General features: G+C 52.7%; 1 protein-coding gene across 1 annotated transcript in view; it reads left to right on the top strand.

Annotated features, from left to right (window-relative positions):
• Nucleotides 1–25,367, top strand: part of ASTN2 (astrotactin 2) — a 366,433-nt gene that overhangs the window by 247,791 nt on the left and 93,275 nt on the right. Inside the window, exons 17-19 of the mRNA XM_080402294.1 lie at nt 4,131–4,396; nt 17,166–17,299; nt 18,463–18,611. Coding sequence (XP_080258420.1) covers nt 4,131–4,396; nt 17,166–17,299; nt 18,463–18,611 — 549 coding nt within the window. The remainder of the gene's footprint in view (nt 1–4,130; nt 4,397–17,165; nt 17,300–18,462; nt 18,612–25,367) is intronic.

Here is a 25,367-nt window from a genome sequence, read left to right as displayed (position 1 = left end):
GCAACTAACCACATCCGCAGTGCTGTGCTTCCAAACACATGTTGCCAGGATGCAACTGAGTTGCCAGCAGTGTTAGTGAAAGCATGTTCAGATGCAAGGGCTGATAAGGAATCCCTCTATCCTTGCTGCTGCTGCACTGTAGCCCCTGCAGCAGAACCTCATCCTCCTGCCAGAACAGGACCTCTAGGAGGGACCCAGCTTGCAGTGAAGACAACAGGAGCGTTTCTGTTGGCTTCACTGGCAGCGGGAGATGGCATTGCAATGGTAGGTTGCAAGGTCTGGTTTTCACTCTCTCCAATCCAATGGCAAAAAATTCCTTTGACTTCATCAGGAACAGGGTTGGGCTCCCAGTATTTTTGTTCAAGAAGCCAGTCATCTGGGCCTCAGCACTGACAAATGCTGTACAGCGACTAGGTAATAAAAGCCAGACCGAGCCTCTAGGAATATGCAGGGTTTCTCCAGTTCACTGTCGGGTTTGCTGCGGGGAGAGCAGGCTGGCCCCCAAACCTGCTCCTTGCATGCAGGCAGCTGTGCAGATAACCAAAACTCGTCTGAGAGGTGGGAGAGCGGGAGATAGAGGGACCCTGACCCCTCCTCTCTTTGTGCTACAGTTGCAATGGCAGGTCCAGGAGTAAAGGAGTGTGTTCTGGGGGAAGATACCTCCCAGGTCTGAATAACTCCTCTGTGAGATGCTGTGAGTGGTGGGTGGGAAGAGCAGGAAACACAGTCTCCATCAAGAAAATTGCCAGCTTTTTAGGGATGGGGCACCTGGAGCTGATACTTTCCACCTCCTGAGCAAGCAGATGAGGAGCAGCAGTTCCTCCTTGCTGCTCTCCCTGGCTCTGGAGGAGCTGGCTTACAAGCAGGGTGTGCAGCTGGCACTCTCAGATAGGTTTTAATAGCAGAAATGGGGTGATTATTTTGTTAGGACTGTACATAAGCCCCCAAAGCTCATTCCACAAAAGCTACCAGGAATTGCTATCCAGTGCTGATGACTTCCAAGTGCTTGTCTGGATGAGAGCTGGCAATCTGGCAGTGAAGCCTGTCTCCCTCTGCTGAGCCATGTCCTATTTCATTTTCCTCTTTTGGAGTTGTACCCAGAGCCTTTTTGGTACAAGGGAAAATCGGGGATCCCTTGCCAGCACGCTGAACCAATAAGCTCGGTTACAGTAACCCCTCGCATCCCCCTGAAGCCAATCTGTAAAGGATTCCTTTTCCCCAAAGTGACTGGGGCTTCAACTGTTATAAAGAGGATTAAATGCAGACAGCCATTTCTACCTTACCTATGAAGTCTGCTCTGCTGACAAGCCTACCATGAGTCACCAGGCTCCGTGGTTAATCTTCTGTTGCTGAGTGCATGGCTGCTACGGAAGTGGAGCTGCGCTACTCACACAGTTTGCTACCTTACTTTATTTGCAGACCTCTACGCTTTCCTCTGTGCAGCTCCATTTGATGATTGCTGCTCCTGAAATGGCTTTGCTGTCTCTGGGTTTCCTTCAGGAGAAAGGAAGGAATGCTTGCTTTCATGCCCTAGTCTTTGGAGAGCTTTTGAAACCACCACTTCCACCACCCCAGCTACAGTGCCCCTTCCTGGGAGCGATGGGCAAAGGAGGCGGTGGGTGGTGCAGGATACGTTGGATGAACTTGTGTTCATTTTCTTTTCTTGCTAAAGGGGCTGTGGCGTCAGGGTGGGTGCTGAAAGACGGCTCTCCACATCTAGCCCCCTATTTGCGGGGAAGCCGTGTCCTCTCCTTCCCCACGGTGACGTGTCTGGTGGAGCACTGCTGCACACAGCTTCGTCTGTATTCCCAAATGGGGCAGCTAATGCAAACGCGTGAATCTCAGCTCTTACAGCTGCATCAGTTGGGGGTGTCCCTCAGCACGGGGCAATGCAGGGAGACTGGGGTCAGCATTCTCATGCAGAGGGAAATTCTTGCTCAGATGTTTATTTTGCTCCTTACTTGTCTCGGCTTGCTCCTTGCAAACACAGACCATAACTGAGGAGGACCACGGGAGGTTGCTCTTCCTGCTTATTCATCCCTCTCCTTCCTGCTTGTTTGTACTTGAAGAGCACCTGAGCCCACCAGCACTGTGTGCACGTGCATTGTATGCCCTGTGCTTCAACGCAGGGAGGACAGGTGACACGGGGGGAGAAGCACAGAGCAGATAGCTTGGAACAGAGCCTCCAAGGCATTCCCAGGCCAGGGCTGTAGCAACTGGACCACGCTGCCCATCCAGCCTGGACTGTCTCCAGGTCTTCCAGGTTTTGGTGTAAGCCTGTATGTGTGATTTGAGCAATGATTTTCAGAAGGCCTTTTAGAAAGGCTTGAAACTGTGTGCCACATCTCCAGACAAGCCTTAGCTAAGCTTAGACTAAGCCATAGCCTCTGTTAAAGACACATCCACACATTTGATGCTAGTGGTCTACAATTCTTAACAATAAAGCCAGTAACTGAGGAAGGGAGGTTTGATATCCTATTGCCAATCATGAGATAACTGATTCCACTTTCTCTTCAGCTCTGTGTTCATGTTCTCTGTTAAAGCCTGGCTCCAAAACTTACTTCCCTGTGGAGGATCTCTGAAATCACTGCTTCAGCTCTGGTGAAGAAGTTTTGCAGCCCAGAAGTGTCATAGTCTCTTCTACATGTAGTTTAGGAGCACTGTTAAAAAATATTACTCCCATCCATCTTCATGGCTTTTCCTTACAAGGCTTGAAGTTGCCTGGAGCTGCTCTTCTAGAAAATAATCTGTCCAAGAACCATCTCCAAGTCTCATTTTTCCTGTCTGTGTACACCGTTGTGTCCCTAGATACTGAGACATCTCCTCACAGCCTTGTTTTAATTTATCTTATCAACTCCCCTCCCCGCCCCCCCCCCGCCTTTTATTCCACTGAAAGATGGATTGGTTGGAATTTGCTCGTTCTTCCCGTGATAGCTTTGATCCCGCACACAGAAGTGTTCCCTGAGAGCCAGACAGCAGGGAAGGGCTGTCCCTAGCCTGGAGGGCTTTGGGAGCCGTGAATGAATACTGTGTCTACTTGTGTTTCTAATTGACTAGTGCCTTGCCAGATCAGCTGCGTGTCACTGCAAGCTGAGGGCATTGAGGCAATCCCCATTCCTCTACAGCTCCTTCGTGGGACTGAGAAGTTGTTGCTGGAGGTAACAGCCATCCATCCAGCTCATGGTGTTGGGAGACTTATTTGGGCACAGGATGGATAAAGGCTTTTCTTCTGTAGGTCTGTCACCAGTTTATGGAAGGTGGGCCTTCTCTCTTGGATCAACCCAAGAGGAGCGTCTGTGGATACAGAGTTTAAATAGAAGTGTCCAGGACAAAGATGGGAGTCCTGTCTCCTTTGCTCAGGGTATCACCAGGTGCGATACATTCCGTGTCCTTAGTGAGTGTGTGGACCAAGGCAGGACAAAGTAAGGCTCTCCAGGTGTATCGCCTTGTGGTTCAGACCACCAGGAAGTTTCACAATGGGTTTCAAAGGCCTGAATGTTTCCTCAGAGTGTTGACAGTTTGGGTTTGGTAATGCCTCCGTCTGTTCCATCTATTCCCTGTGTGGTGAGTTTGTTCCTGTACCTGCTTACCCCCTCTGCCACGGGCTGCATCCCACAGTGTAGTCTTTGCATCCATCTGTTTCATCCCACAGTCCCACTCTTTGCAGCCTCCTTTGCATCCATCTCAGTGCCTTGGATAACGTAATCCAAAACAGAGAGCCAAGGACCACAGGGACCGGGGAGAGCTGGTGTTGGCACAGGTGTGAGGGCACTCAGCTCTTTGACCTGGTCCTTTTGGCAGGCAAGATGTACTTGGGTGGTTTTGTTCTGTTTTGAAGTGCAGAAAGCGAATATGCAATTTACAAAAAAGAAGAAGGAGAACATGGTCAGCTCTGTCACTCTAGAAGTGCTTGTCTGGAAATGCTCGCGCTTTCTACCCACTCCTAAGCACTGACCTGCAAGTCCTGTTTTTCTCCTTCTCTCCTTGACCTTTCTGGTTTCCTGCTCCCACCTGCTCCACACCTTTAGCAGCTGCATTTATCCTGGCTGCTGCAAAGTTTGGGTTTGGGAAGATGGACTGTGCTGAGATTTATTTAATGTTGTTTGGTTTCTTCCCTCTCTCTAAACCAGAAACAACTGAGCTTGGGAACAAGAAGGAGTTGAAATCCATGCCCTTCATCACCTATCTCTCCGGCCTGCTGACAGCACAGATGCTCTCTGATGACCACCTCATCTCAGGTGTGGAGATTCACTGCGAGGAGAAAGGGCGCTGCCCATCCACTTGCCATTTGTGCCGGCGCCCTGGCAAGGAGCAGCTCAGCCCTATGCCGGTTCTGCTGGAGATCAACCGAGTGGTGCCTCTGTATGCTCTGATCCAGGACAACGATACCAGGGAGGTGAGTGAGCTGTGGTGGACCAGCTCCACTGCTGTGATCCTGCCTTAGTCACCTCTCAAGTCTGCCTTCATCTCTGCGTAAATGTTGGGTTCCTGGGAGTAGGACAGTGTTTTCATGTGCATGTTTGGGGGGGGAACGCTTCAGGATGGTGTCAGTGATGGAGCTGGCGGATCCTGCTGCCCCATCACCTACAGCCGTGGCAGACCTGTGTCTCCCTGCCTTCAGTACGGTGAAGGCAGTGCCATAAGCAGCTGGGGCCATGGTCATTGCCGGTGTCCACCCCAGCAGCCACAGGTGTGCAGGATGTGTCCTGTGGAGGGGTCTTAGGAGCCAGACATCACCTCAGGCTTTCACTCCTGGCTCTGATCTCAGCCGAAGCTGTGTGAGGGGTGGCCAAAGCCCTGCGGGGCTCCAGTGTGGCTTTGCAAAACGCCTGTGTAGAGGAAGGGAGTAACCAGCCCCTCGGGACAGTCCCGCAGCCACAGGAGGTCACTGTTACTCCAGGAGGGACCAGCCACGCTGGAGGTCACCCTTCCCTGGGGCTGGGCTCTGCCTCCTGCGAGATCTTCAGTGTTAATCCTATGGAGATTGATTTCCCACTTTCTCGGTTCACTGCTGCCCCCCGCCCCCCTCCGCAGCCCTCTAACCCCAGTTTCAAGTCCAGAAATGACAGACCTGCCTAAAGTCACTTACTAGCACCGAGCCTGCACTTGATTAAGATGCTTGGAGTAAGCCAGTGTGCAGCAGCTGTGGGTGGGACACAGAGGGCTGCAGGTCAGGAAGCAATCCTAGCACATGGAGCTGTGACCACCAGGAATGATGCTTCACCCCCTTCCCAGATCTGTGGGCAAAAGAGCCCCCCGTGCTTTTCCTGGTGCCCAAGTCCATTATGGGGGCTTTTCTTCCTTGGTTACTTCTTGTTCTTCTTCCCGCTTTCCCCTCTATCAACCCTTCTGGTTCTTCCATGCAGCTATGCCTGATTTCTATACCTCAGTTCCTCTCTCTTTGCAGCTCTTTCCCCAAACTCCCTTTCTCCCACTATTTTCTCATCCTGCATCCCTTCCTCATCCATGCCTGCTCTTTCCACTGGGCAATTCTCGTGTAGACATTGACCTGCTGTTATCAGCATGTCCCAGGCAGTGCTGGGATGAGGCATTGCAGATACAGGGAGAGCAGTGGGAAAGGTGGTTTCCTTCAGGCAAGAAAGATGCCTTTCCCAGCAGCAATCCACAAGAAGATGGTTCCTTTTGGGGTACAAGAGGTAGGTTAGCCAGTGGGGAAGGGTGTAACAGTGAAAGCAAGCAGAGCCCAGCAGGATCTGGGGGATCTCCATGAACCCTGCTCACCACCAGCTCCTCTTCCTAGCCCTGTGCCCAGGTGGCAAATGCCACCCTGCCTCTCTTGTCCTGGCTGCAAGGTGTCCCCCTCCTCCTCGCCTGTCCCCCGCAGCCCTGCTGGTGCTGCCAGCCCTGCCAGGCTCGCTTGGGGTGCCTCCTTGTCCTGGGGAGCTAGAGCCTGTGTTTCACCAGCAGCAGCCTCCTTCCCTCACTCCCCTGGCTCATGCGGAGGGCTGGCCCCATCAGCTGCAGCTGGAGGACAGCCCGCATTGTGCTTTCCACAGAGGCGCCGGGAAAACCAGCAAACAAACAAAACCCCAGTGAAGCAACCAAATGAGAGAAGCCCCAGCCATCTTCCAGAGGGCTGTGTTCGATGTGTCCCTCCCACTCCTGCCACGGGTTCACCCAGAGGTGGAGGGGCACCCCGGGGACCCTGTCTGTGCACGGGTGCTGTGTCTGAGTCTGCTCCCCCTTCACCCCAGGGTGCTCTTCGTCAGTGGTGCCGGGGTTAGAGGTGGGAGGGTGAGGGATTCTGGAAGCTGCAGGATGGAGGATGCTGCCAATGCAGTGCTAAGGGGACAGCGGGAGCTGGCAGTGAGCAGGGTGTGCTGGGACAAGTCACCTTGTGCCATCCACAGCAGAGGGTCCTGGGGTGGGGGCAGGCGGTACGTGCTGTCCTCTCTGACCCCCCACCGCCAGCTGGACTGGGTCTTGCTGTTTTGGCTGTGGGCTTCTCTTGGTGGTAGGCCCTCTCACCGCCCCTGTCCCTGCGGCCCATCCAAGGCCACCCCCATCCTTGCTGCAGCAAGGCTTTTTGCCTTCCTGTGCCTCCTCTTTTCCATGCATTCCCATTCCTTCAGCATGAGTCCCTTGTCTCACATCAGCTCCAGCATTTTCCTTTTCCCTTCTTGCTCACTTCTTAAACCTTCATCTGATCTGCCGTCCTGCTCCCTCCATCCCTTCCTCCCCAACTTGCTTCTCCCTCTTCTCTCCACCAGCCTCTCCTGCAGGATATTTATTTCTCTCCCTCTCCTCCCCTTGCTGCCCTTCAGCCCCATGGGCAGAGATGAGTCCCGGTGCCTGAGGGCTGTAATCCACTGCTGCCAGAGGGGCTCGCTGCCACCATGGCACAAGCCCTGGCTCTCGGCAGGGTGGCCTGGGCTGGGCAAAGCTGCAGCCACCTCTCTGGAGGGGATGGAGCTGATGGTAGCCATGCCCATGCCCTAGAGTGGATGGTTTGGCGTAGGGTTAGCATTGCCTGTGTGAGAACGTGCCCACGTGCCTCGTGGCATCGTGAGCTTGGGGGATGAGGGATGCCCACAGGGGCATGGGCATGGCCCTCCCCCGTGAGCAGGGAAGGAGAGTGACCATGAAAGGGAAGGGGGTCTAGAGGTGGTGGGAAGCTGCAGCCGCCACAGGGACATCACCTCGTCACCGAGACCCAGCAGTGTGCCCTGTTCTACTGTGAGCATGCTGGAAGGCTGGTGGCTTCAACTGCTAGCTTGTTCTGCGCACTGGGATGGGCCGCCAAAGGGCGGGTGCTGTAAGGAGCATCTCATGGACAGTCTGGATGTTGAAATATCCTTTTTCAGCATCAAGTAGGAGGCCTGGGAGGAGGGTCCCCGGGCACTAGCAGAGTGGTGTTTGCCTGTGCCATGAACAAGGTTTGCGGATGCTTGGGCTGAGCCAAGTTCTGCATGTCCGAGAACAGCATCCACAGTTGAGCGCTACCCTGCCTGCTTTTACCTGTTCATGTGGGTAATAATCAATATAGCAAATGCTGGCCTTATGGAAACTGCAAGCAGGTCCCAATTCCCCTGTAGTAATAAAAAAATAATTGTGAACAATGATGATCTTTTTCTTTGCATCTATGTCCACGTAGATACATACAGGTGTGTGCAGAGAGAAAGCAAGGTCATTAATAAGGTGCATGCTAACATCTAAAAGTTTGCTGAAAATTATCCTGTATAAGCCTAGCAGCAGAGATGAGGCAGGACACAGGTATAGACATTTTAGCCACTTCAGTATGTATAGGTTTTTTTAGTAGGTCTGCCTTTTCATCTGCCTCAGTGCAGTGAGTTATGCACTTTTTAAAATTTACAACTACCGCACGGTACAAGGCTGTGTTCTCAGTTGCTGATGACCTTGCCAGACTTTTAAGTGCTGGGGTTTAGGTTTCCATGCTGGGTGTCTGCCTTGGGCTGATTTGCGATTTTTGTATGCGTGCATGTTTGATTTCAGCTAAAACTGACCATTTCCAAGAGGGAGATTAGGTGAAAATATATTGCTTTGCCCACATGAAATATGTTGGAAAATTCTTTATTTCCACGTCACTGGGAACTGCTGTTTTCTTCTTGCTTTGAAGCAAGGGCTTGAAATTTGGAAGGGCTCCAGGAGTCAGGTTTTGCCTTTTGCTGCCCAGGGAGCATTTGTCCAGAGGCATTTGTGCTGTGAGCTTAAGGAAGCTCTCAGCTGTGTGTGATCAGCAGGGGTTTGCTCCGTCTCCTCTGTCCTGCTCGAGCATCACACCCGCTTTCAGCAGCAGGGAGGAACAGTGTATCAGGGCATTACCATTTAATGATGGTCCCTCTTTGCCTTCTGGTGTGCAATGAAAACTGTGCACTGAGCCCCTGCTAGGAGGTGGGTTTGTTGCCCGCCGTGGTTTAACAGCGTTGGTCAGAGAACTTGCATGGTCACTGATAGCTGCAGCCTGGCTGGGGACATTGGCAGTGCTGGGCAAGTAGCTTCCCAGGTTCAAGGGATGTGTTTGAAAGTCCAAGCATCTTTTGAAGGGCTTTTTTGGATGACTTTTTCATAACTGTCATGGCTGATGTGGCTGTGGGTGGAAGGTTTTGCAGGTGAAGGACTGCTTGCTGGAACAGAAGCAATGCTAGAGCCTTCTGTCCACTGGTCCCGGTCAGCTGGTGGGATTAGACTTTTCCATTGCTGTTGTAACTCCATTGCTCTGTGTCTCTTTACATCTTTTGAACACGTTGTGAGCATTTGGACTAAAGAAGCTGTGACCTTGGCAGCGACATCTCTGGATGTCTTGGAACCTACGTTGTGGTTTGAACAGCACCGTCTGCCCACATCTCTCTTCTGTGTCACTTGTGCTCTGCAGCAGTGCGGATACCAGTGGTCCCTCCATTGCCATGTCCATGTGAAGCTGGAGGAGATTCTCCACTGCAGGACTGTGGAAGAAACCTCCACCAGTGTCAGCAGCTGGCTAGGCCCAACAGCAAAGAGCTTCTATCTGTTGTGGGGCTTTCTGCTGGCAAAATGCCCCTGACACCTCGAGAGCAGGGTGCTGTTGGGTGCATGTGATGGGGAGAGAAGAGAGACGTGGTGACCCTGGCTGTTTTCCCTCTAGTGAACATCCTGGACCCAAAGGAGAGGAGAGCCACATGTCACCCCAGCGAGAGTGCCAGACTGTCATGGTCTTCCTCCTCCACCATCAGAATATTCCTGCCTGCCCTCAGCCTATGAGATGGGCAACATACCTCTTAGTGCCCAGCATAGCCCTGGAGTCCACTAAGGCATGGACTGAGAGAGCGAGACCCCACGTTTGCACGTTCTGCAAACCTCCACGCCTCCTGGCTGGGCTGCAGGCAGCCAACCCTGAGAGGCACCGGGAGGAGCTGGGTTTGCCCTGCTTCCCCCATCCCTCCCACTGCCAGCACTGGCCCGGGGAGTGGCACTGAGACCTGGAAGAGTCGGTGCACTCAGGAGCACCTTTGACAGGGATGGCTGGAGCCACAGGGCAGCCATGGCCAGCAGTGGGGAGGAAAGGGGCAGGCAGTGTGGTCCCCTCCTGTTTGTTGTCTGTTCCTTTCCCCCAAAAAAGCCCGAAATGAACACAAAAGCCACTCCCGCAGAGCAGCTTGGCCAGCTGCAGAAGTGCTTAGAGGGTGATGTGGTGAGAGAGGTGCGGGGAAGGGGAGCAGGAGAGATCAGTCTCACCCCTGGTGGGAAATGGACTCAAACCCCTGTTGTTTGTATTTAAGGAGACAAATGGACCTGGAGCCTGGATTTTTAGAAGACCCCTAGGACCTTGATTTAATTCAAAAATTGAGTAATCTCAGCATTTTCCTGCAGCAACAACCTCACAGCACATGCAACCCAGCCCGCGGCATAGCGGTGTGCTGGGGGGCACGTCCCTGCTCTGCCGGCCCCGTCAGCCCCCGCAGGAGCTGGCGCGTGGCTGGGACCCTGGCAGCACTCTCAGCCAGAGCTGCTTTGCTGCGTGGACCCCAGTGTGCTCGTGCCAGCAGTGCCTGCGTGCCGGAGGCCTGCAGAGCCCCTGCGGCCTCACCGGCTGGGACGGCAGCTCTCGAGGCTGGAGCAAAATTCCCCATCACTCCTACCCACCCCTTGCCTGTGAGCACCTGCTGGCCCCAAGGGGCCATCTATTGCTGTGCAGAACGTGGCCACCGCTGACCACTGCAGTGTCCCCAGGGTGGCCTTGGCCAGGGTGCTGGGAGTGAGGACCAGGGGAGCTGCAGGCAGTGAGCTTGTGTCCCAGCGGAGTGCTGTGCCGGCTCCAGCGACCACTCGAGCCTGGCCATGTGGGCAGCTGAGTTATTATGGACCAGGAGGCGAGCAGGAGCAAAGAGAGGAGAAAGCATTTCTTTCACCCATCCCATCCTTCATCCTTCAAACCACCTACCCTCAGCTCTCTCTGAAGATGCAGGATGGAGCATGTCTCCTTCCTCCCCCCAGAGCAGGCTGGCTGCTTGCACAGATGATGACAAAGTGGCGGTGGCAATTTCTGAGGGAGCTGCACAAGCTGGTGTCTCTTTTCCTCCTGGGCCCAGCTGATCTCCATGCCCTTGCAGCTCACTTTCTCCAATAGCTGTATTTCAGCAGAAGTACAAAGTTTAGCCAGTTTTGAAGTCTCCCGTTGGTGATCCTTGCTCAGGTCTCGGGGTCAAGGTTGTCTTGCATTCGTTGTTGTAAGGCACAGTGTGATGGAGCCATGCCCTGGAGCCCTTCTATACATTTATACCACCCCTGCATTACCAGGAAGGATGGTCTAAAGGGCCCACAACGGGGTGAATCACATCCCTCGTACCTCCAGTGCCATCCATCCGTCAGGGCAGCCCACCTGAGCCAGCCCTGGTTTGTGCAGACTGGGCACACCATTGTGGCTCCCCAGCCCCTGGGCGAGGAGCTGAAGTGGCCAAGTGTATCACTGGTGCTGTGACCCCCTGGTTTGGTGTTGACATTGCCCTCAAAGGGCAGGGTAGATGGAAAAGAACACACCTGAGAAATACAGGATCCTGGTGCTGGTGCCTCGAGACCCCGTGCTCCTGCAGCATGAGATCGCCTTGGTGGGCAACGTCCGGGCTCTGCTGCTGGCTTTGAAGTTGTGAGCGTGCCTGGAGAGGAGCCCCTGACTCTGCTGGGTGAACATTGTCCATGCTGCCGTCCGGGTTCAGCCCATCAGGGAAGCAAACTGCAGTCAGTAGAGACCAGAGATGTGCCTGGAGGAGATCAGTCCTAGGAGTGAGCAGGACTTTGAGAAACATGAGCCTGAGGAGGAGGGACAGGGGGATTGAGGCAGAGGCTGGAGAAGCCAAGCTGGGGCTCCTTTCTCGGGGAAGAGTTTGGCCGTACCCCTTGAACCCCACTCTGAAGGCTGGATATCTGGGCCCTTCCCATAGCCCTGTGTCTCAGGGCTGGTTCTCCTGGTGTCCCCTGCCCATCTGGGCCCGGCAGGAGGAGGGTGAAGTTTTGCAGGGTGCTGTGGAGGCAGGGTGAAAGGTGTCGGCGAGGCCATGGGCTCACTCTGGGCCCCATACAGCACCCGATGGCAGAGCTGCTGGAGGACCACAGTCCTCCCTGCGCCTACACAGCTTCCCCGGAGCAGCCTCTGAAGGTGGAGAGCCAGTGCCAGGGATTTGTTTTTCCACTGCCAAAACTGAAAGTGAGCCAGGGCGAACGGGGACAGCATTTGTATTGTTGAGGTGAATTTTTTTTGTTTTGGTCTGGGGTGCGTGGGTGGGTTTATTTGGTTTTGCTTTGTTTTAATATCTGCTAATTGGCCCTTGTCCTCCTCCTTGCGCACTTGAGCATCCTGCTGCAGCTTGAGCCCACATCCGACTCGCCTTACCAGGGGAAGAATAGCTGCATTGTAACCGCCCCACCGTGTTATAATGGGGAGCTTTGTAGCCGAAGTGTGAAAGCAGAGCCGGTTCCCCAGGACAGGACTCTCGCTGCAGTGCAAAGGCTTTTATTTCCCCTGCTGCCAGGTTTTACAGTGTCCTCTGCTGCTCCCTCGGATCCCATAAATAACACAAACCAGGATGCTGCCCACCCTGGGTCCCTTCCAGCACCCTGACCTTTCCGGCAAACCGCTGATGTGCCTTCCCAGGATGAAGTGCTGGTGATCCTGCTCCCCAGGGACAGGCAGCCGGAGGCAGGGAGGGTGTGAGCAGCACAAGATGAGATCACCTGCCAACAGCAGTAGGGAAACTTCATCCTCCTTTGCTGTGAACCTGGAGCAGACTTTCAGACGCGAACTGCATGATCCTGGAAAGAGTCTCTGGCCTGGGAAATCCTTAGTTTTCCTTTCTTTTTTGGTCTCTTTTTTTTTCTTTTTCCTTTTTTTCTTCCCCCCCCCCCTCCCCCCTCCTTCTCCCCTCTCCTCCTTAGAGATGTCTAGACTAAGGAGCAGTGTTCATCTTCTATGAACAGCACTGAGCATGACTGTAAGGGCATGGAAAGCTTTTCCTCTAGCCACCCTTATCATCATGATGGCATCCTGTTCAGCCTGTGAAATCCCTGCTGGAGCCTGCCTCGCATACTCTTTCCCTTGATGAACAGTCAGTATTGCTGTCTACAGACTGCGTGGAGCATGGCAGTGTCCAGGAGCTCCAGGCAATGGCACTGTTGTGGCAGGCACTGTATGGGGTGGCAGCGCTGGGTGACTGGATTTGCTGGTAAGCAGAACAGGACTGCGCCACGCCAAGCAGCCCTCTGCCTCCTCCGCTGGCACCTGCCTGTGTGTGAGGGAAGGTGGTGGTGGTGTGCAGGCACCATCTCCATCCCACAAATAGGAAGGGACAGAATGTCTGTGTTGGCTGCTCTATCCCTGGACAAGGGACTGAGGTGTCCACTGGCATGACCCAACCTGCTTCCACTCTTCTTGCTTTCCTTCTGCATTGAGAAGAACAATAACAAACAAGCAAGCAAAGACCAGGGAAACCAGTACAAGACCCCAAATGTACCAAACTTCCAGCTTCTAGATCACCTTCACTATCTCTGGCGCATCTCTGTCCGTGCTCATCTGTGGTTGGTATTTTTATCTCCCTGTATTTCCTTTTTAATTTTTCGAGAAACTGAGGTGTGCATAGCAACTACAAAGAAACCTAGACTCAAAGAAACAATTGAGCCAGATTTTTGTATCCCTGTCAGCCATGGAAAAGACCAGATATTCACAAATAAGCACCCGACACGTGCCTTTTCCCGGATCCCATCTGGAAACACCAGCCCCTGTGGTGCGTGCTGAGTCCTGCAAATGCTGATCTGAAAGGTTCCTTCATGTCCTATAATTTACCTCTCCGGGGATGTCAACAGAAAACCTACGGTTAGAAATAACTTAATGCTTCTCCCTCCATCAGCCAGGTCTAACAGAGGACAAAGGAAATGTTCTTCAATATTCTGTTGCAGAGTGTCTAAGCCATAAAATGGGACCAAATGGCCTCCCCCTGAGCACAAATAACAACAGGAGAAAGATCCATATGCAATCAACTGTAGGATAAATGTGCTTAGCTGATCATTCGTTTCCCTAATATTTTTTTTATGAATAGGCTTAACTTATGGTAAGATGGGACTTTATGGTCCTGTAAGTCTTGCTCGTGTCAAAACAAATGAACTAGCCATCCTATGGGGGAACTATCAATCCAATATATGTGTGTGTATGGGTGTGGGGAGTCAGACCTATTATACCTTTAAGAGCAAATTAGATGCTGTTCCTATGATTCATAATGCTATATGTCTAATGGCATGACTCGTCATCTAGAAAATAAACGTTTTGAGCCAGTTTCTCATCTCATAAATTTCCCCTCTGGCACTGAAGGACATAAACTAAATGGGCTGACTCACAGGGAAACAATACAATTTGGATACTTTTAAATGAAAGATAAAATTGCCTTAGGGCACAGAGGGGCGTTGAGATCCTGGGGAATGGTTGGCAAGCACAGGACGGCACATCGGGGGCCACTCTACCGTCTCCAGGAGGCAAGGCTGCTCCTGGGGAGCCTTTCATGCTTGAAGACCCTGTTGGGTTTCCCCAGCTCGCTAGCTTGATGTAACCAATGAAACATCCGATGTGGAGATGGTCATCTTGTTGTACGTGTTGTCTCCTGGCAGGGAGGAGAGCACTTGCTGCACATTCCAAGCATGGCATCAGGAAAGGACACGAGATGTGGAGGTGCCCACTCCACGGCAGGAGGGGAAGGTGGTCCTTAGCCACCAGACCAGGGAAGTCCCTGTGCATTCCCACCTGAAGCTCTCCCAAAGGCTGCAGCTGCCCATGGGATGGGTCTTGGCACCTTTGCTGCATCCTTTGTCCATTACTCTTGGTCTTCCCTTGCGACTGGGCTCCTGGTTTGGGTGGCAGCTGCCATTCCCCTGGGTTTGTGTGAGCAGTCCCATAGCTCCCAGGCTATGCTGTCGGAAGGAGAAAGGGAAGGAGAAGTTTTCACGTGGTTGCCACGGGTGGAGGAGCCTGCAATGTGCCTTCGGGGCTGGGCTGGTTAAAGCTATCACCTTTGCAGAGAAGGGGACTTCAACTGCCGATCTCTGCCAGGACCTGAGAGCAGCCTCTGCCGTTGCAGCTGGAGCCTGGGGCAGGCTGGGGGAGCCGAGGGAAGGAAGGGTGGGCTCTGTGTGAGCTACAGCAAAAGCTGTACCTGGCTTCTGGGCTGGGAGGACCACAGAGTCCTCAAAGCTCACAGAGACCATCCATTTGTCCTGTAGTTTCTGTGGATCAATTGACTGTCCCCATGGAGGGTTTAGGGCCTCTTAAAGTGATGGTGAACATCTTTGTGTGGGGAGCATCATCCCTTCTTCTGCATGATCTTACCTGTTTCCTTGTCATCAGTTTGCTCTTGCCACTTCCCCACTCTCTGACACACACTCCCTGGCACCGAGGGCAAAATCCTGGAAACCTCTGGCTCGAAATCCCACTGGAAAGCAAGAGAAGGTGAGTCCTGGAGGGAGGCAGTGGCCAGCACTGGGGGCTGACCATGCTAACCCAGTTAGTGCGCGTAGGTGTGCTCACCTTAATGAGTGCAATTGAAGGACGCATCGATTAGCTAACCTCGTTTGTGTGAAGGCTGACACAAGGCAGATGACGGCTGGCTACCTGCAGGATCTAATTAAAATGTATGTGAGGCTGGGCAGGCAGAGCAGAGGGGATTGCTCATCCAGCCTTGCGCTCACCAGCAGAAAAAAGAAAATAAAAGGAAGGAATTGACTATTGGATTTGGCTAAAGGGCATGGATGGGGTGGGTGGGATTTCTTCCCTGCATTGGGGATGTGCAGGGAGCAGCTGGGTTAGGGGCCAGGGAGGGAGCGTGCAGAGCAGCGGTTGTCAGGGCTGGGGAAGGGTGACAGTGGAGCAGTGCTGTCTGGGTGACAGGGCAGCTCTTCCAGGGATCACCCGACATCTGTCTTTGCCCACAGTGCATGTCTGTGCACACATGTACCTACAACATACATATTTATCCTGCTTCCTAGGGAGAGAACATGCCTCCTCATCCATCTATGCACATCATTTTCTGTTTCTATCCTGCACAGCCCTTCCGCTCCTCTCTGTCTTCCCTGCTCTTCGTTGCTTGCAATGCCCTTTCCAGCCCAGTGCTTCAATTACATTCTAAACAACAAGTAAAATAACGTCACATTTTCTCTCTTTCTCATGTTTTTTCCTTCCATTTTTTTTTTTTTTTTTTTTTTTGTCTGGAACAGTCCCATTTTGTAAATGCCTGGAAGCAGAAAATGTTTCAGACATGAGAGCCTCGAGGCGCCTTGTTAAAGGTGCTCGGGGTGTTTGGGGGGAGTGACAAAACCCCGGACAATGGGAGCCCTGACGTCAGGCTCTATTTATACCTCCTCTTTTCAGAAACCTCCCCGGGATGGCGCTTTTCCTAGAGTTTTCTGCTAAATGCCGCAGCTGCTGGAGCCATCTCTGTCCTCAAAGGGCACGTTTTTATCTTTAAGGCGTAACCTGGCAGTGCGGGCAGTATCACCCGGGCCAGGCTTCCGCAGGCAGCTTGGAAAGGGTGGAATAGTGCTGCTTCGAGCTGGGCTGTGCAGGGGCTGGTAGCGAGGCTGCTGCACATGCATGAGGACCCATGAAGGATTTTCAAGCCTGAAATGTACCTTTTAAAAGGTCAAAAGCATTACAAGGACGTTTGTTTTGGTGGACGAAGTTTTGGTGTTACGATTATTCTAGCAGGGTGTGTGGCTGCGCAGCGTTGGGTTGAATATTGGCCGGGTGTGTGCAGGGTGAGATGCTGTCTTCCAGGCTGGAGGTTTGATTAGGTGTGACAGGCAAAGGGTGGTGTGAGAAACCATGGTAAATCCACGCGGTCCGAACTACAGCAGGGTACAGAGGAAGGGGCGCCCTGTCCTGCAGCATGGGGACCAACGTCGAGCACCCCAAGCTGCAGGACGAGCACAGGGAAGATAGCACAAGGTGAGACCCTGAAGGCTTTGGGAATTCAAAGTGTTTCAGTCTCATACCCCAGCAGATGAATGGGTGTCTTTCTGGGGATGCATTGGCACCATTAGGAGCGGTCGGGAGGGCTCCTGGTCAGGCTGGGGACACTGCCCGGCTGGGGAACACCCTGCAAGCATTTTACAGGATTGTATTCTTCCAGATACTGCTCTTCTGCTTCTGAGTATTCCTTATGCAAGTGAATAAAGCAGCAGTTTGCTTGCAGGAGTGCAGCTTACATGAATAATGAACCCATGAGAAGGATGGGAGCGGTCTGTGTTGTTGGGGATGAAGGAATTAATTCTTAGTAGGGACAAAACCAGCTGTGGGATGGGCATGTGGAAGGGTTTCACTGTGCACAGCAGCAGTGTGAGGGTGCTCTGTATGCTGTCCAGTGTCACAGACAGGCTTATGTTTGTGTGTCTTCAGGCAGCTGCCCTCCGTCACAGGAGAGCCCTTTTGCAGGATCGTGCAGACCCTCCCCATCCCCATGCCAAAGGCAGCACCCAGGGGTGAACCAGCATCACTCCGCAGCGAGAGCTAAAGCACAGGGAGGGGAAGGGACTTGCCCAGGGCCATGCAGAGCTGGGGCGACCCCCCATGTTCCCTGATCCCGCACCCCTGACGCTCAGCACCATGTGGCCGAGCCACTGGCCGGGTTTCACCGAGTCTTTAGCACATGTGTTCATGCTTTTTGTTCTCATGTCAGGCTTTCAAGGGAGCCCTGATGAGCTCATACTGGTGCTCGGGGAAAGGCGATGTTATCGAAGACTGGTGCAGGTGTGACCTCAACGCCTTCGATGAGAATGGACTCCCGAACTGCAGCCCTCTCCCTCCACCTGTGTACGTATCGGTGCGAGCCCCTCCCGCAAGTCACGGCCCCAGCCCCCAGCCCCTTTCCTGCAGGCTCAGGCCATGGGCATCTCCTTCCTCTCATCTTCAAGCCCCGGGGCCACAGTCCAGCACTCCTCACTGTGTGACTGATGCCTTTAGGATATCCTGGCTCCGGCTGTGGCCCTGGAAGGTTTCCTTATAGATTTTCATCACCTGATTAGCAGGGGTTGTAGAATGGGATTTCAAATGCTGAAAGAAATGGAATTACGGTGCAATTCATTGTGGCTTGTCAGAACAAGAGCAAATCAGGAGCAAACTGATGGGTAATTAGCTGAGAAGGCAGGAAGACTGGCTCCAGTGAGCCACAAGGAGCAGAACACCTTCTTAGCGAGCCAATATCCTTGGAGGGGATTTGTTTCCCATCCCAAGTTCAACAAAGACACTCATATGTTTGGAACCAGACCCTTCATAGCCCCATACTTTGTATTGTCATTTATCCGAGCGCAAAGAGAGCTGACACCTTTGCACCAGCATGGCCAGCAGCACAAAGTTGCTCTGCCTTCACACCTACCCTCATCATCCCTGACCCAGGCAGGACCCCTGCACAGCTGCCCCTGCTTTGGCTGTCACTCACACCCATCAGAGGCTTGCCCGTTTGCAGCTGGGTAAATTCACAGCCACAGCTGCCCCTTCGCTCCCTCCCACCCGCCTTTGCCTTTGCTCACTGGTGATGCAGACTAGACCCTCCCCCTCCTGCAGATTCAGCCCAGCTGGGTTGCATAAAGGTTAAGCTGGATCCTCCTCTTCCTTTTGTGTTCCTGGGCAGCTAGTCCTTGGGTCCTTCTGGGGCTGCTGAAGCTTAGTAGTTCTCCCAGGAGATGAAGGTTCCTTTAGATAGAGTGTTTGGGTTCCTGTGGTTGCATGACCTGGGCTTTACCAGGAACACTGGGAGGTAAGGACACGTTCTGCAGTAGGCTGGACCTAACTGATCTTCAACTGGAAGTTGTTCTGCACTTACCTGCTGCTTTCCCCTTGTGCTGTCTGTCTTTGTGGGTCTGTGTGCGTGTCCCTGTGTCTAAGCGTGAGCTGGGGCTGTGCTGCTTGTAGAGGGGGGTTCCTCCCCAGAAGGAGAGCTGATGTCTTATTTGGTTTCTTTCCTGTCTCCTGCCCAGCCTGCGGCTCTCCCCCAACGTGGAGCCCTCCAGCACCGTGGTCTCCCTGGAGTGGCTGGACGTGCAGCCTGCCATTGGGACGAAGGTGTCCGACTATGTTCTGCAGCACAAGAAGGTGGATGAGTACACAGACACGGACCTCTACACAGGTGGGTGCAACTGCTGAGGGCAAGTTCTCCTTGGTGCAAAGTGTGCGCGGTGATGTGTCCTGTGCTCTGCCTGGCTGGGAGCTGCTGCTGTTGTGGAGAATGATGCATAACGCCAAGGTGTTGTATGAGGTATCAAAACTGCTTTGTTCAGGAGAGGTTTCTGAAGGCTTCTGCAGACACGGGTGTTTAAGTGGAAGGGGAAATGCAAAAATGCAGTGTGGCAGGAAGAAATTATTTGCCTTTTTTGGGTAGGAGAACCGTGAGTTGAAGTTTCTGACTGAAGTGACTGTTTGACCTGATTAGTCTGAAATGCTGCAGGATGGTGGGTGTGGGAGGAAGTTCAGCCCTCAACAACTTGAGGGCTTTACTGCTCAGTTCCAGTGAGTACTGCATTACCTGCCAGCCTTTGAAAGGACACTTCTAAGTTGCTTTGTGCACCTATCGAAGTGACTTAAGTCTACGGTATTAAGGGAGATCATTTAAGCAGCACAAAACTTCTCTAGGGGAGCCTGAAACTCTCCCGAGTTGGGGTTTGGTTCCCAGCTCAGGCTTGGGCTGAGTGCCCTGTGCTTTGCAAAGGCTTTGTCAGCAATTTAAGCCATGCTCCAGGAGCTGCTGGGCAAGGTGTAGGGATGTGAAGGATGGGATTTGATTTGGGTGAATCAATGATGTATTTCAGAAAATAGCACTGGAGACCTTGAGTGATGCTGCTGCTGCATGGAAAGCCAGGCAAAACCTCATACTGTTTTTTGCTTGAGGATTTTGGATGTAGTTTAAGAAGCTCATGTTGTGTGTCAGGGGCAGCCAGTGTTGTTGACCAGAGCAAAGGTTTAGCTTTGTGTGAAGGCTCCTTCCCCCAGGTGCTGGCAATATCTAATTTCAGCTGTCTCTAGGTAAGGAAACATAGGAATAAGGTTTCTACCCACCATTGGAGCAAAGCTCTGCAGCTGCTACTGCTCTGGGTGATTAAAACCCTCATTTGTTCTGAGGTGGAGTCTGGTCAGCTTATGCAAAGCATGTGTGTTCTGGGCTGCTGCAAGGACAAGGAGCCAGGCTGAGGGTAGGGACAGGGCTGGCACTACAGGGGACCTCGCTGCTCCCCTGCTGCCTGGGCATCCTGGTGAGACATGTCTGTGTGTCCCTGTTGGAAGGCCATCTCAGGAAGATCATTCAGAGCTGGATCGGGAGTTGCACGCAGGCAGTTGTTAGATCTTGGTCGGAAGCTTTCTTAGCTTGTGGTGGTGGCTTTTTCTTCTCCTCGCTAATTCAAGACCCCCTGAGCCAAGCCCTCTGCTCCCATGAGCTGCCACAAAGCAAACTGCTCCACCTCACAGCCACAGGGAAGTTTTTGCCCTTAAAAATTTTGTCCTACACGAGCTGCACTTTTCCTGCTGGAGAGAGCCAGAGACCTACATCCTGGGGGGACCTAGCTGTTTGTGGAGACCCCTGTGAGAAGGAGGTCTGGTTCCTGGCTCGTACAACAGTCCTGTCCCTCAGGAGCTTTCTCCTATACCTTGCCAGCATCCACTTCCAGAGCTGCCTGATGTGGCCATGGCCCCTGGGTTATGTTTCTAGTTTCCCGGCATGGAAGAAGGCTTGTTCTTTATCTTGGAGGGGCACCCTCCAGTAATGGAGAAGGAAAACAAGCCACCAAAGGAGGGGCTTTGTTTTGGATGGGGATTCCAGATTGCTCACACATCAGTCAGGTGAGGCCAGACTGGGGAAACATGGGGTTTCTCCTTTGAAGTGGCTGGATCTTTGCCTGGCAGCCAGAGTAGGAAATACAGATTATTATTATTATTTTCCTTTTATGACTGCCATGTGTTTGACAGGTGATTGAATTCATTGTGGGGAGCTGCGCTCCCTTCTCCCTGCTCTGGGGGACTGTTTGGGACAGAATGACCCCATTAACAATTAAAGAGAAAAGCCAATCCTAAACCTTTCCCTTTTTTCTATGCTGTTTATAACCAAACAACATTCCTGCCTTCGTTCCTTTCTTACCCTACAGGCCTCTAATGCCAGATGACTTGATTCTTGCAAATACCTTGCATAGGTACAGAGATGCTGATTGCTGCATCTCTCTAAGGCTTTGCTTGGTACCATGCTTCACCCAGCCAAAAATCCTACCACGGGTGTCCCCTCACCACCATCGCCCACCCATCGTGCTGCACCACATCTCCATTACATCCAAGCAGCATCCACAAAAACATTCATTCAGCCCTGGGAGGGGTGTGTGCAGGATATGAAATTTGGGTGGCTTTTGATGGGTATTGGCAGGTCTTCCTTCCCCATCGGTCTCCTCGCTGCTGGCAGGTAAGAGCAGGCTGCTGCCAGTGCTGGAGGTGCACCATGGGTGCTTGCAGAGTGTGGCACTATTGGGCTGGGAAGGTCCTGCAAGGTTGGAGGGCTCTGGAGCCTGCTGCCATTCATCCCTTGGGTCTCTTGAGTTTAAATGTATGGGTTATTTGTGCTTGTAGGGGGAAGTTTAGTTTTATTGCAGTTTTAGCCATTTCTTGTTGGAATTTCTGGTGCTGGACTGGGGCTAGAGCTGTTCCAACCGGCTCTTCAGCCCCATGACAAGCTAGGTGGTACCTGGCCCCTGCCTTCCTCCTGCCCCCATGAAAGCCTCCAGTCTCTCCCCATTGCAAAACTCCTTGACTGTCTCCTTGCTTTGCAACTGGAAGATGTAGCTTTTCCCTTGAGCCAGAGAATATTTGCTCCTCTTCTTGGAGCAGAGTCAGGAGAGAGTTTTGAGGCTGGTCTGGTGTGTGTCCCTTCTGCTCCCTGCCGGGCTCTGTGCGGGGTGGTGATGCTGCGGCTTGGGGCAGGAGGAGCCAGGAGCTCACATGGGGCAGCTGCCCCTGGCTGTATGTGCTTTTTAAAGAGGCTTATTACTGGTGCTTAGAAAAACATAGCCTTTGGACCATCTGAGGCTAATAGGAGGTGAACTTGTGTGCGAAACAAACCATGCTTTCAACACCAGCGCGTGGGGAGCGAGCGGCTCTCCACTCGGGAGCCAGCAGAGAAGACGGAGAGCAATTACATCCCAAACTGTTTATTAAAACTTGTGGAAATTACTCATAACTCCATGTGTGCGACGGCTTTGTAGTTGAGTGATGCTCTTTGTTTGAACATGGGGCTCTCGAAGAGGGTGCAAGCGTGTGTGTGTGTGCATGGCCGAGCCCGCCAGCGCATTATGTCATGGACGAAGCAGGCGCTGCACTTGAGAGAGGGAGAGGGAGAAATGTGTTTTACAGGGTGAGGTACAAACTGAAATGGCTGTGAACATCTGGAACTGATATTAGGCTTGGAAAATGTTTTCTGTCACTCCAACACTCCTCTAGAGGAAGGTTTCTGAAGTTAAGAAGCTCCAAAGGGGATGCGGGGGAGGGACAAGGGGATAACATGACCGTGGCGCAAAGTGCTTTTTATGTCTTGGTTCTGGTTGCCGTAGCCAGGCCGTGTCCCTGCCTGTGCCGGGTGGGGGACCTGGGGTATTGCTGTTGCTGGTTGTGGTGGCCCTGGCTCGGCAGGTCCCCTGGCTGAGCTGCGCCCTGCATCCTGAGATGGTCCTGCATGGGGAGCGCTGCGCCCTCCAGCCCGTGATGGGTGGAAGGACAGAAGGCTCCTTGCCCTGGTTGTAGGGTTAGGAACCGAGGAGCTGAGGTGGGTGGCCTCTTCCAAAAAAGGAAGGGTGAGATCCTCGGGTGGGGACGAGCAGACCTGCACCTGGTTTAAAACCACCTGGAACATCTCTGGGGCCCACTTGGGAGGTCAGACTCACCTGCGGCCAGGTGCAGGTTGGGGTGGCTGCTGTGAGCATGCAAAGTGCAAGGTTTAAAAGTAAAAAAGCGTTTTGAATGTGTTTGTAGCATGCACACGGCAGGGCTGGGGATGACTGGAGGAGAACGAGGGGCTAGACTTTCACTGTGCGATGGATGGGGTCTGTGGGCTTGGCAGGGGACTGTGTTGCTCCTGGGGTGGTAGCCGTGTGGCTGCTGCAATGCTTTGTAGCTCTGAGAGCTCCTCAGTCCTTTTCTCAGTGTTCTTCTCCCTGATGCAGTTTTCTTCCCCTCATGCCCACGTCTCTGTTTGCTGCTGGGTCTCTGAGCACACATCTGTAGGGGGCTTGGGGGTGGCTGCCACTGCCCTGGCACAGGATGGGGGTGGGCCTGGGGAGGTGGCGATTTGAGTGTGTGAGCTGTGAGAATATGTCGAAGTACTTTGCTGGTGATAAGTCAGACCTTGCACGCTCTGGGGTAGGAGTGAGCTCTCCCTTGCTGTGCAGACAAGGGGGGGAAAAAAACCAAGATGGAGATAAAATGCCTTCCCTGAGGGAACAAGAGCTGGGCAATGAGTTAACCTCAACACAAGACCCTTGGCATCGAATAGTACTCGCCTCCGAGGGCAGAGAGGGGTACAGGTCCTGGATGCCCCCAGCTTTGTACCCTGCCCTGCACTGGCTCCTCTGTCGGGACCCACAAGCTGATGGTGGCACCACCTTGCACCTCCCAGTAGTTCCCCACCACCAGGGTGGTCAGCCCTGTACCCGAGCAAAGATCATGCAATAGCTGCGCTCTGTGAGCGTGAAGCCATCTCCTCCTGCTTGTGCTTCAGTATCAACGTGGGTAGAACTGGGAAGGTGCAGAGAAACGAAGTGTCGCTTACTGTCACTATGGTTGAGGGTGACGGTGTGAATGTGACGCTGCCACAACATGCCACTTGCTCTGTGTTGCTGCTAGCAGATCACGAACGGATTGTGAGGATCTATCTGCCTCCCAGCCCATCATCCTCTGCCCTGTTCTGCGTGGTTTCCTTCCCTTTCTGTGGTACTGCTCCTACACCTTGGTGTGTGTCAAGAGCTGAGTCAGTGTCGCTGAGGCTCTTGTAGGGTATTAGCTGAAAAAAAGTGCACAAGAAAAGTACACTGCTCATCTGACTTTATACAGCAGTGCTGCGGTTGGTCACGAGATGCCATGTCCCAGAAAGACGGGTGAGCTCTGAGCAGAGACTCCCAAGCTTTGTTATTTCTCATGACTTTGAGGGATCCTGCCTGTTCCTGGATCTCTTTGGCTAGGCAGCGATCACGTTCGTAAGAAGTAGCTGTCATCCAGAACAGCTTGTAATCCTCAAAGAAAGGAGCACAGGCGCCCAGCCTGCTGAATGAGCTTCTTGAAGATCATGTAGATCTCTGAGCAGGAGAATGCAGATTCCGGCAGCTTGGTCGGACCCCTCTGGTATACCAGGGCCCTCTAAATACAGGGCTGTGGTGTGGAGAAGAGCTAGCAGGTTAGCTGGGGAGGCGTCTGGAGAATAAACTGGGTAGAATGGTGTACAGAAATTGAGGGTATGGTTATATAAAATCTGTGCGTGTCACTGCGCCAGTGTCACAGGCTTCTCTGGAGCAATGCTGTTCTGAGAGGAGTCTTCCAGTACATATTATGTCTATAAAAGAAAGTGAAAGAGGTCAGACCAGAAGGCTTAGCGTTTTGTACGCTTGCAAGTTGCTTTCCAAATTGAGGCAAAAGAGTATCTTATAACTTAACCCTGTTCTACAGAGCATCATTCTGATGTGTCTGGGTGGCCGGGGCTGCACAGACATAGCTATGGCAACCATCACTTCCAGCACACCTTCTTGTGTGCAAGCTGTGCCACTGCTGTCACGCAAAAGCCAGTGATAGGCTGGAAGAACAGAGAAAACAATCTGGCCAGAACAAATCCTGTGCCTGTCGGTAAGGAGTTGGTGCAATCACCATACAACTAGGTTGCACTCCTAGTACATGCCGTAATCATCTTTAGAGTTCTGACTTCCAAACGGGCTGGGCACCAGAGGGAGTAGTAGGAGCTGACGCTTGAGGGCCAGCCAGGAGTTGGGTAAATACATGAACATCCAGAGTTTTAATTCATGACAATGAAGTGTGGAAGATGTTAAAGCCTGAGTGTTTAAACCAGTTGTGGCTAAAGATGCTAATGATCTGGAGTGGTATTGACTGCCTCTCTAAAGCCCTGAGGAGTCAAGGTGTGCTCTGGAGAGTGAGCTATCACACCTGTATTAATAGAGATGCCATTTTTTTGATTATTTTTCATTTGTAAGTTGGCCCAGGGTACGTAGGCTCTGCAGCTGGTGGATCACGGACAGAAACTTGGAAAAGACCACAGTCCCCACTGGTTGCAGGAGAGTATTTTTTCTGCTCTCCCTACGTATGGTACCAGACCACTGCTCAGCGCAGTGATGCTGTGGTCAGGAAGGTTAGTGCTCAGCCTGGGAGGGATAGGTGGCTCTTTCAGGGAGCATCTGCATGTTCGACTTGTGTTCAAAAGCGCTCCTTGAACATCATACCGAAGTAGAGGAGGACCTGGCGGTGGTCAGGAGCTGGTGACCCGCCATTGCCGGTGTTAAACTTGCTGCTTGGTTGTCTCTGCTTGTTCTTTGGTGATCTGCCTGGTGGATCTCGGCTTGTTTCTCCGTGGGTGGGGGGTTGGCTGATCACAGCCACGGCTTGGTGAAGACTAGCTCACTTAAGTGCTGGGAATGAAAATGCAGCAGAACTTCATCTGGGAACACCTGCGTGTGGGAGCATGGCCAGGGCAGGGCTGCTGTGTAGAAGCTGTCATTGCTGCTGCCTTTCCTGGATCTAGTGCACCAGTAAAGATGTTTTCAACACCCAGAGTGCCCTTCTTGAGTGCTGAATCCGCTTCACTTGTTAGAAAAGGGAAAGATGATTCAAAAATAAGTCTTTGAAGAAAAGGTCAAGT

Source organism: Falco punctatus, assembly GCF_963210335.1.
Source record: "Falco punctatus genome assembly, chromosome: 9".
In the NCBI taxonomy this organism is placed as follows: domain Eukaryota; kingdom Metazoa; phylum Chordata; class Aves; order Falconiformes; family Falconidae; genus Falco; species Falco punctatus.
This window is presented reverse-complemented; position numbering and strand designations above follow the sequence as displayed.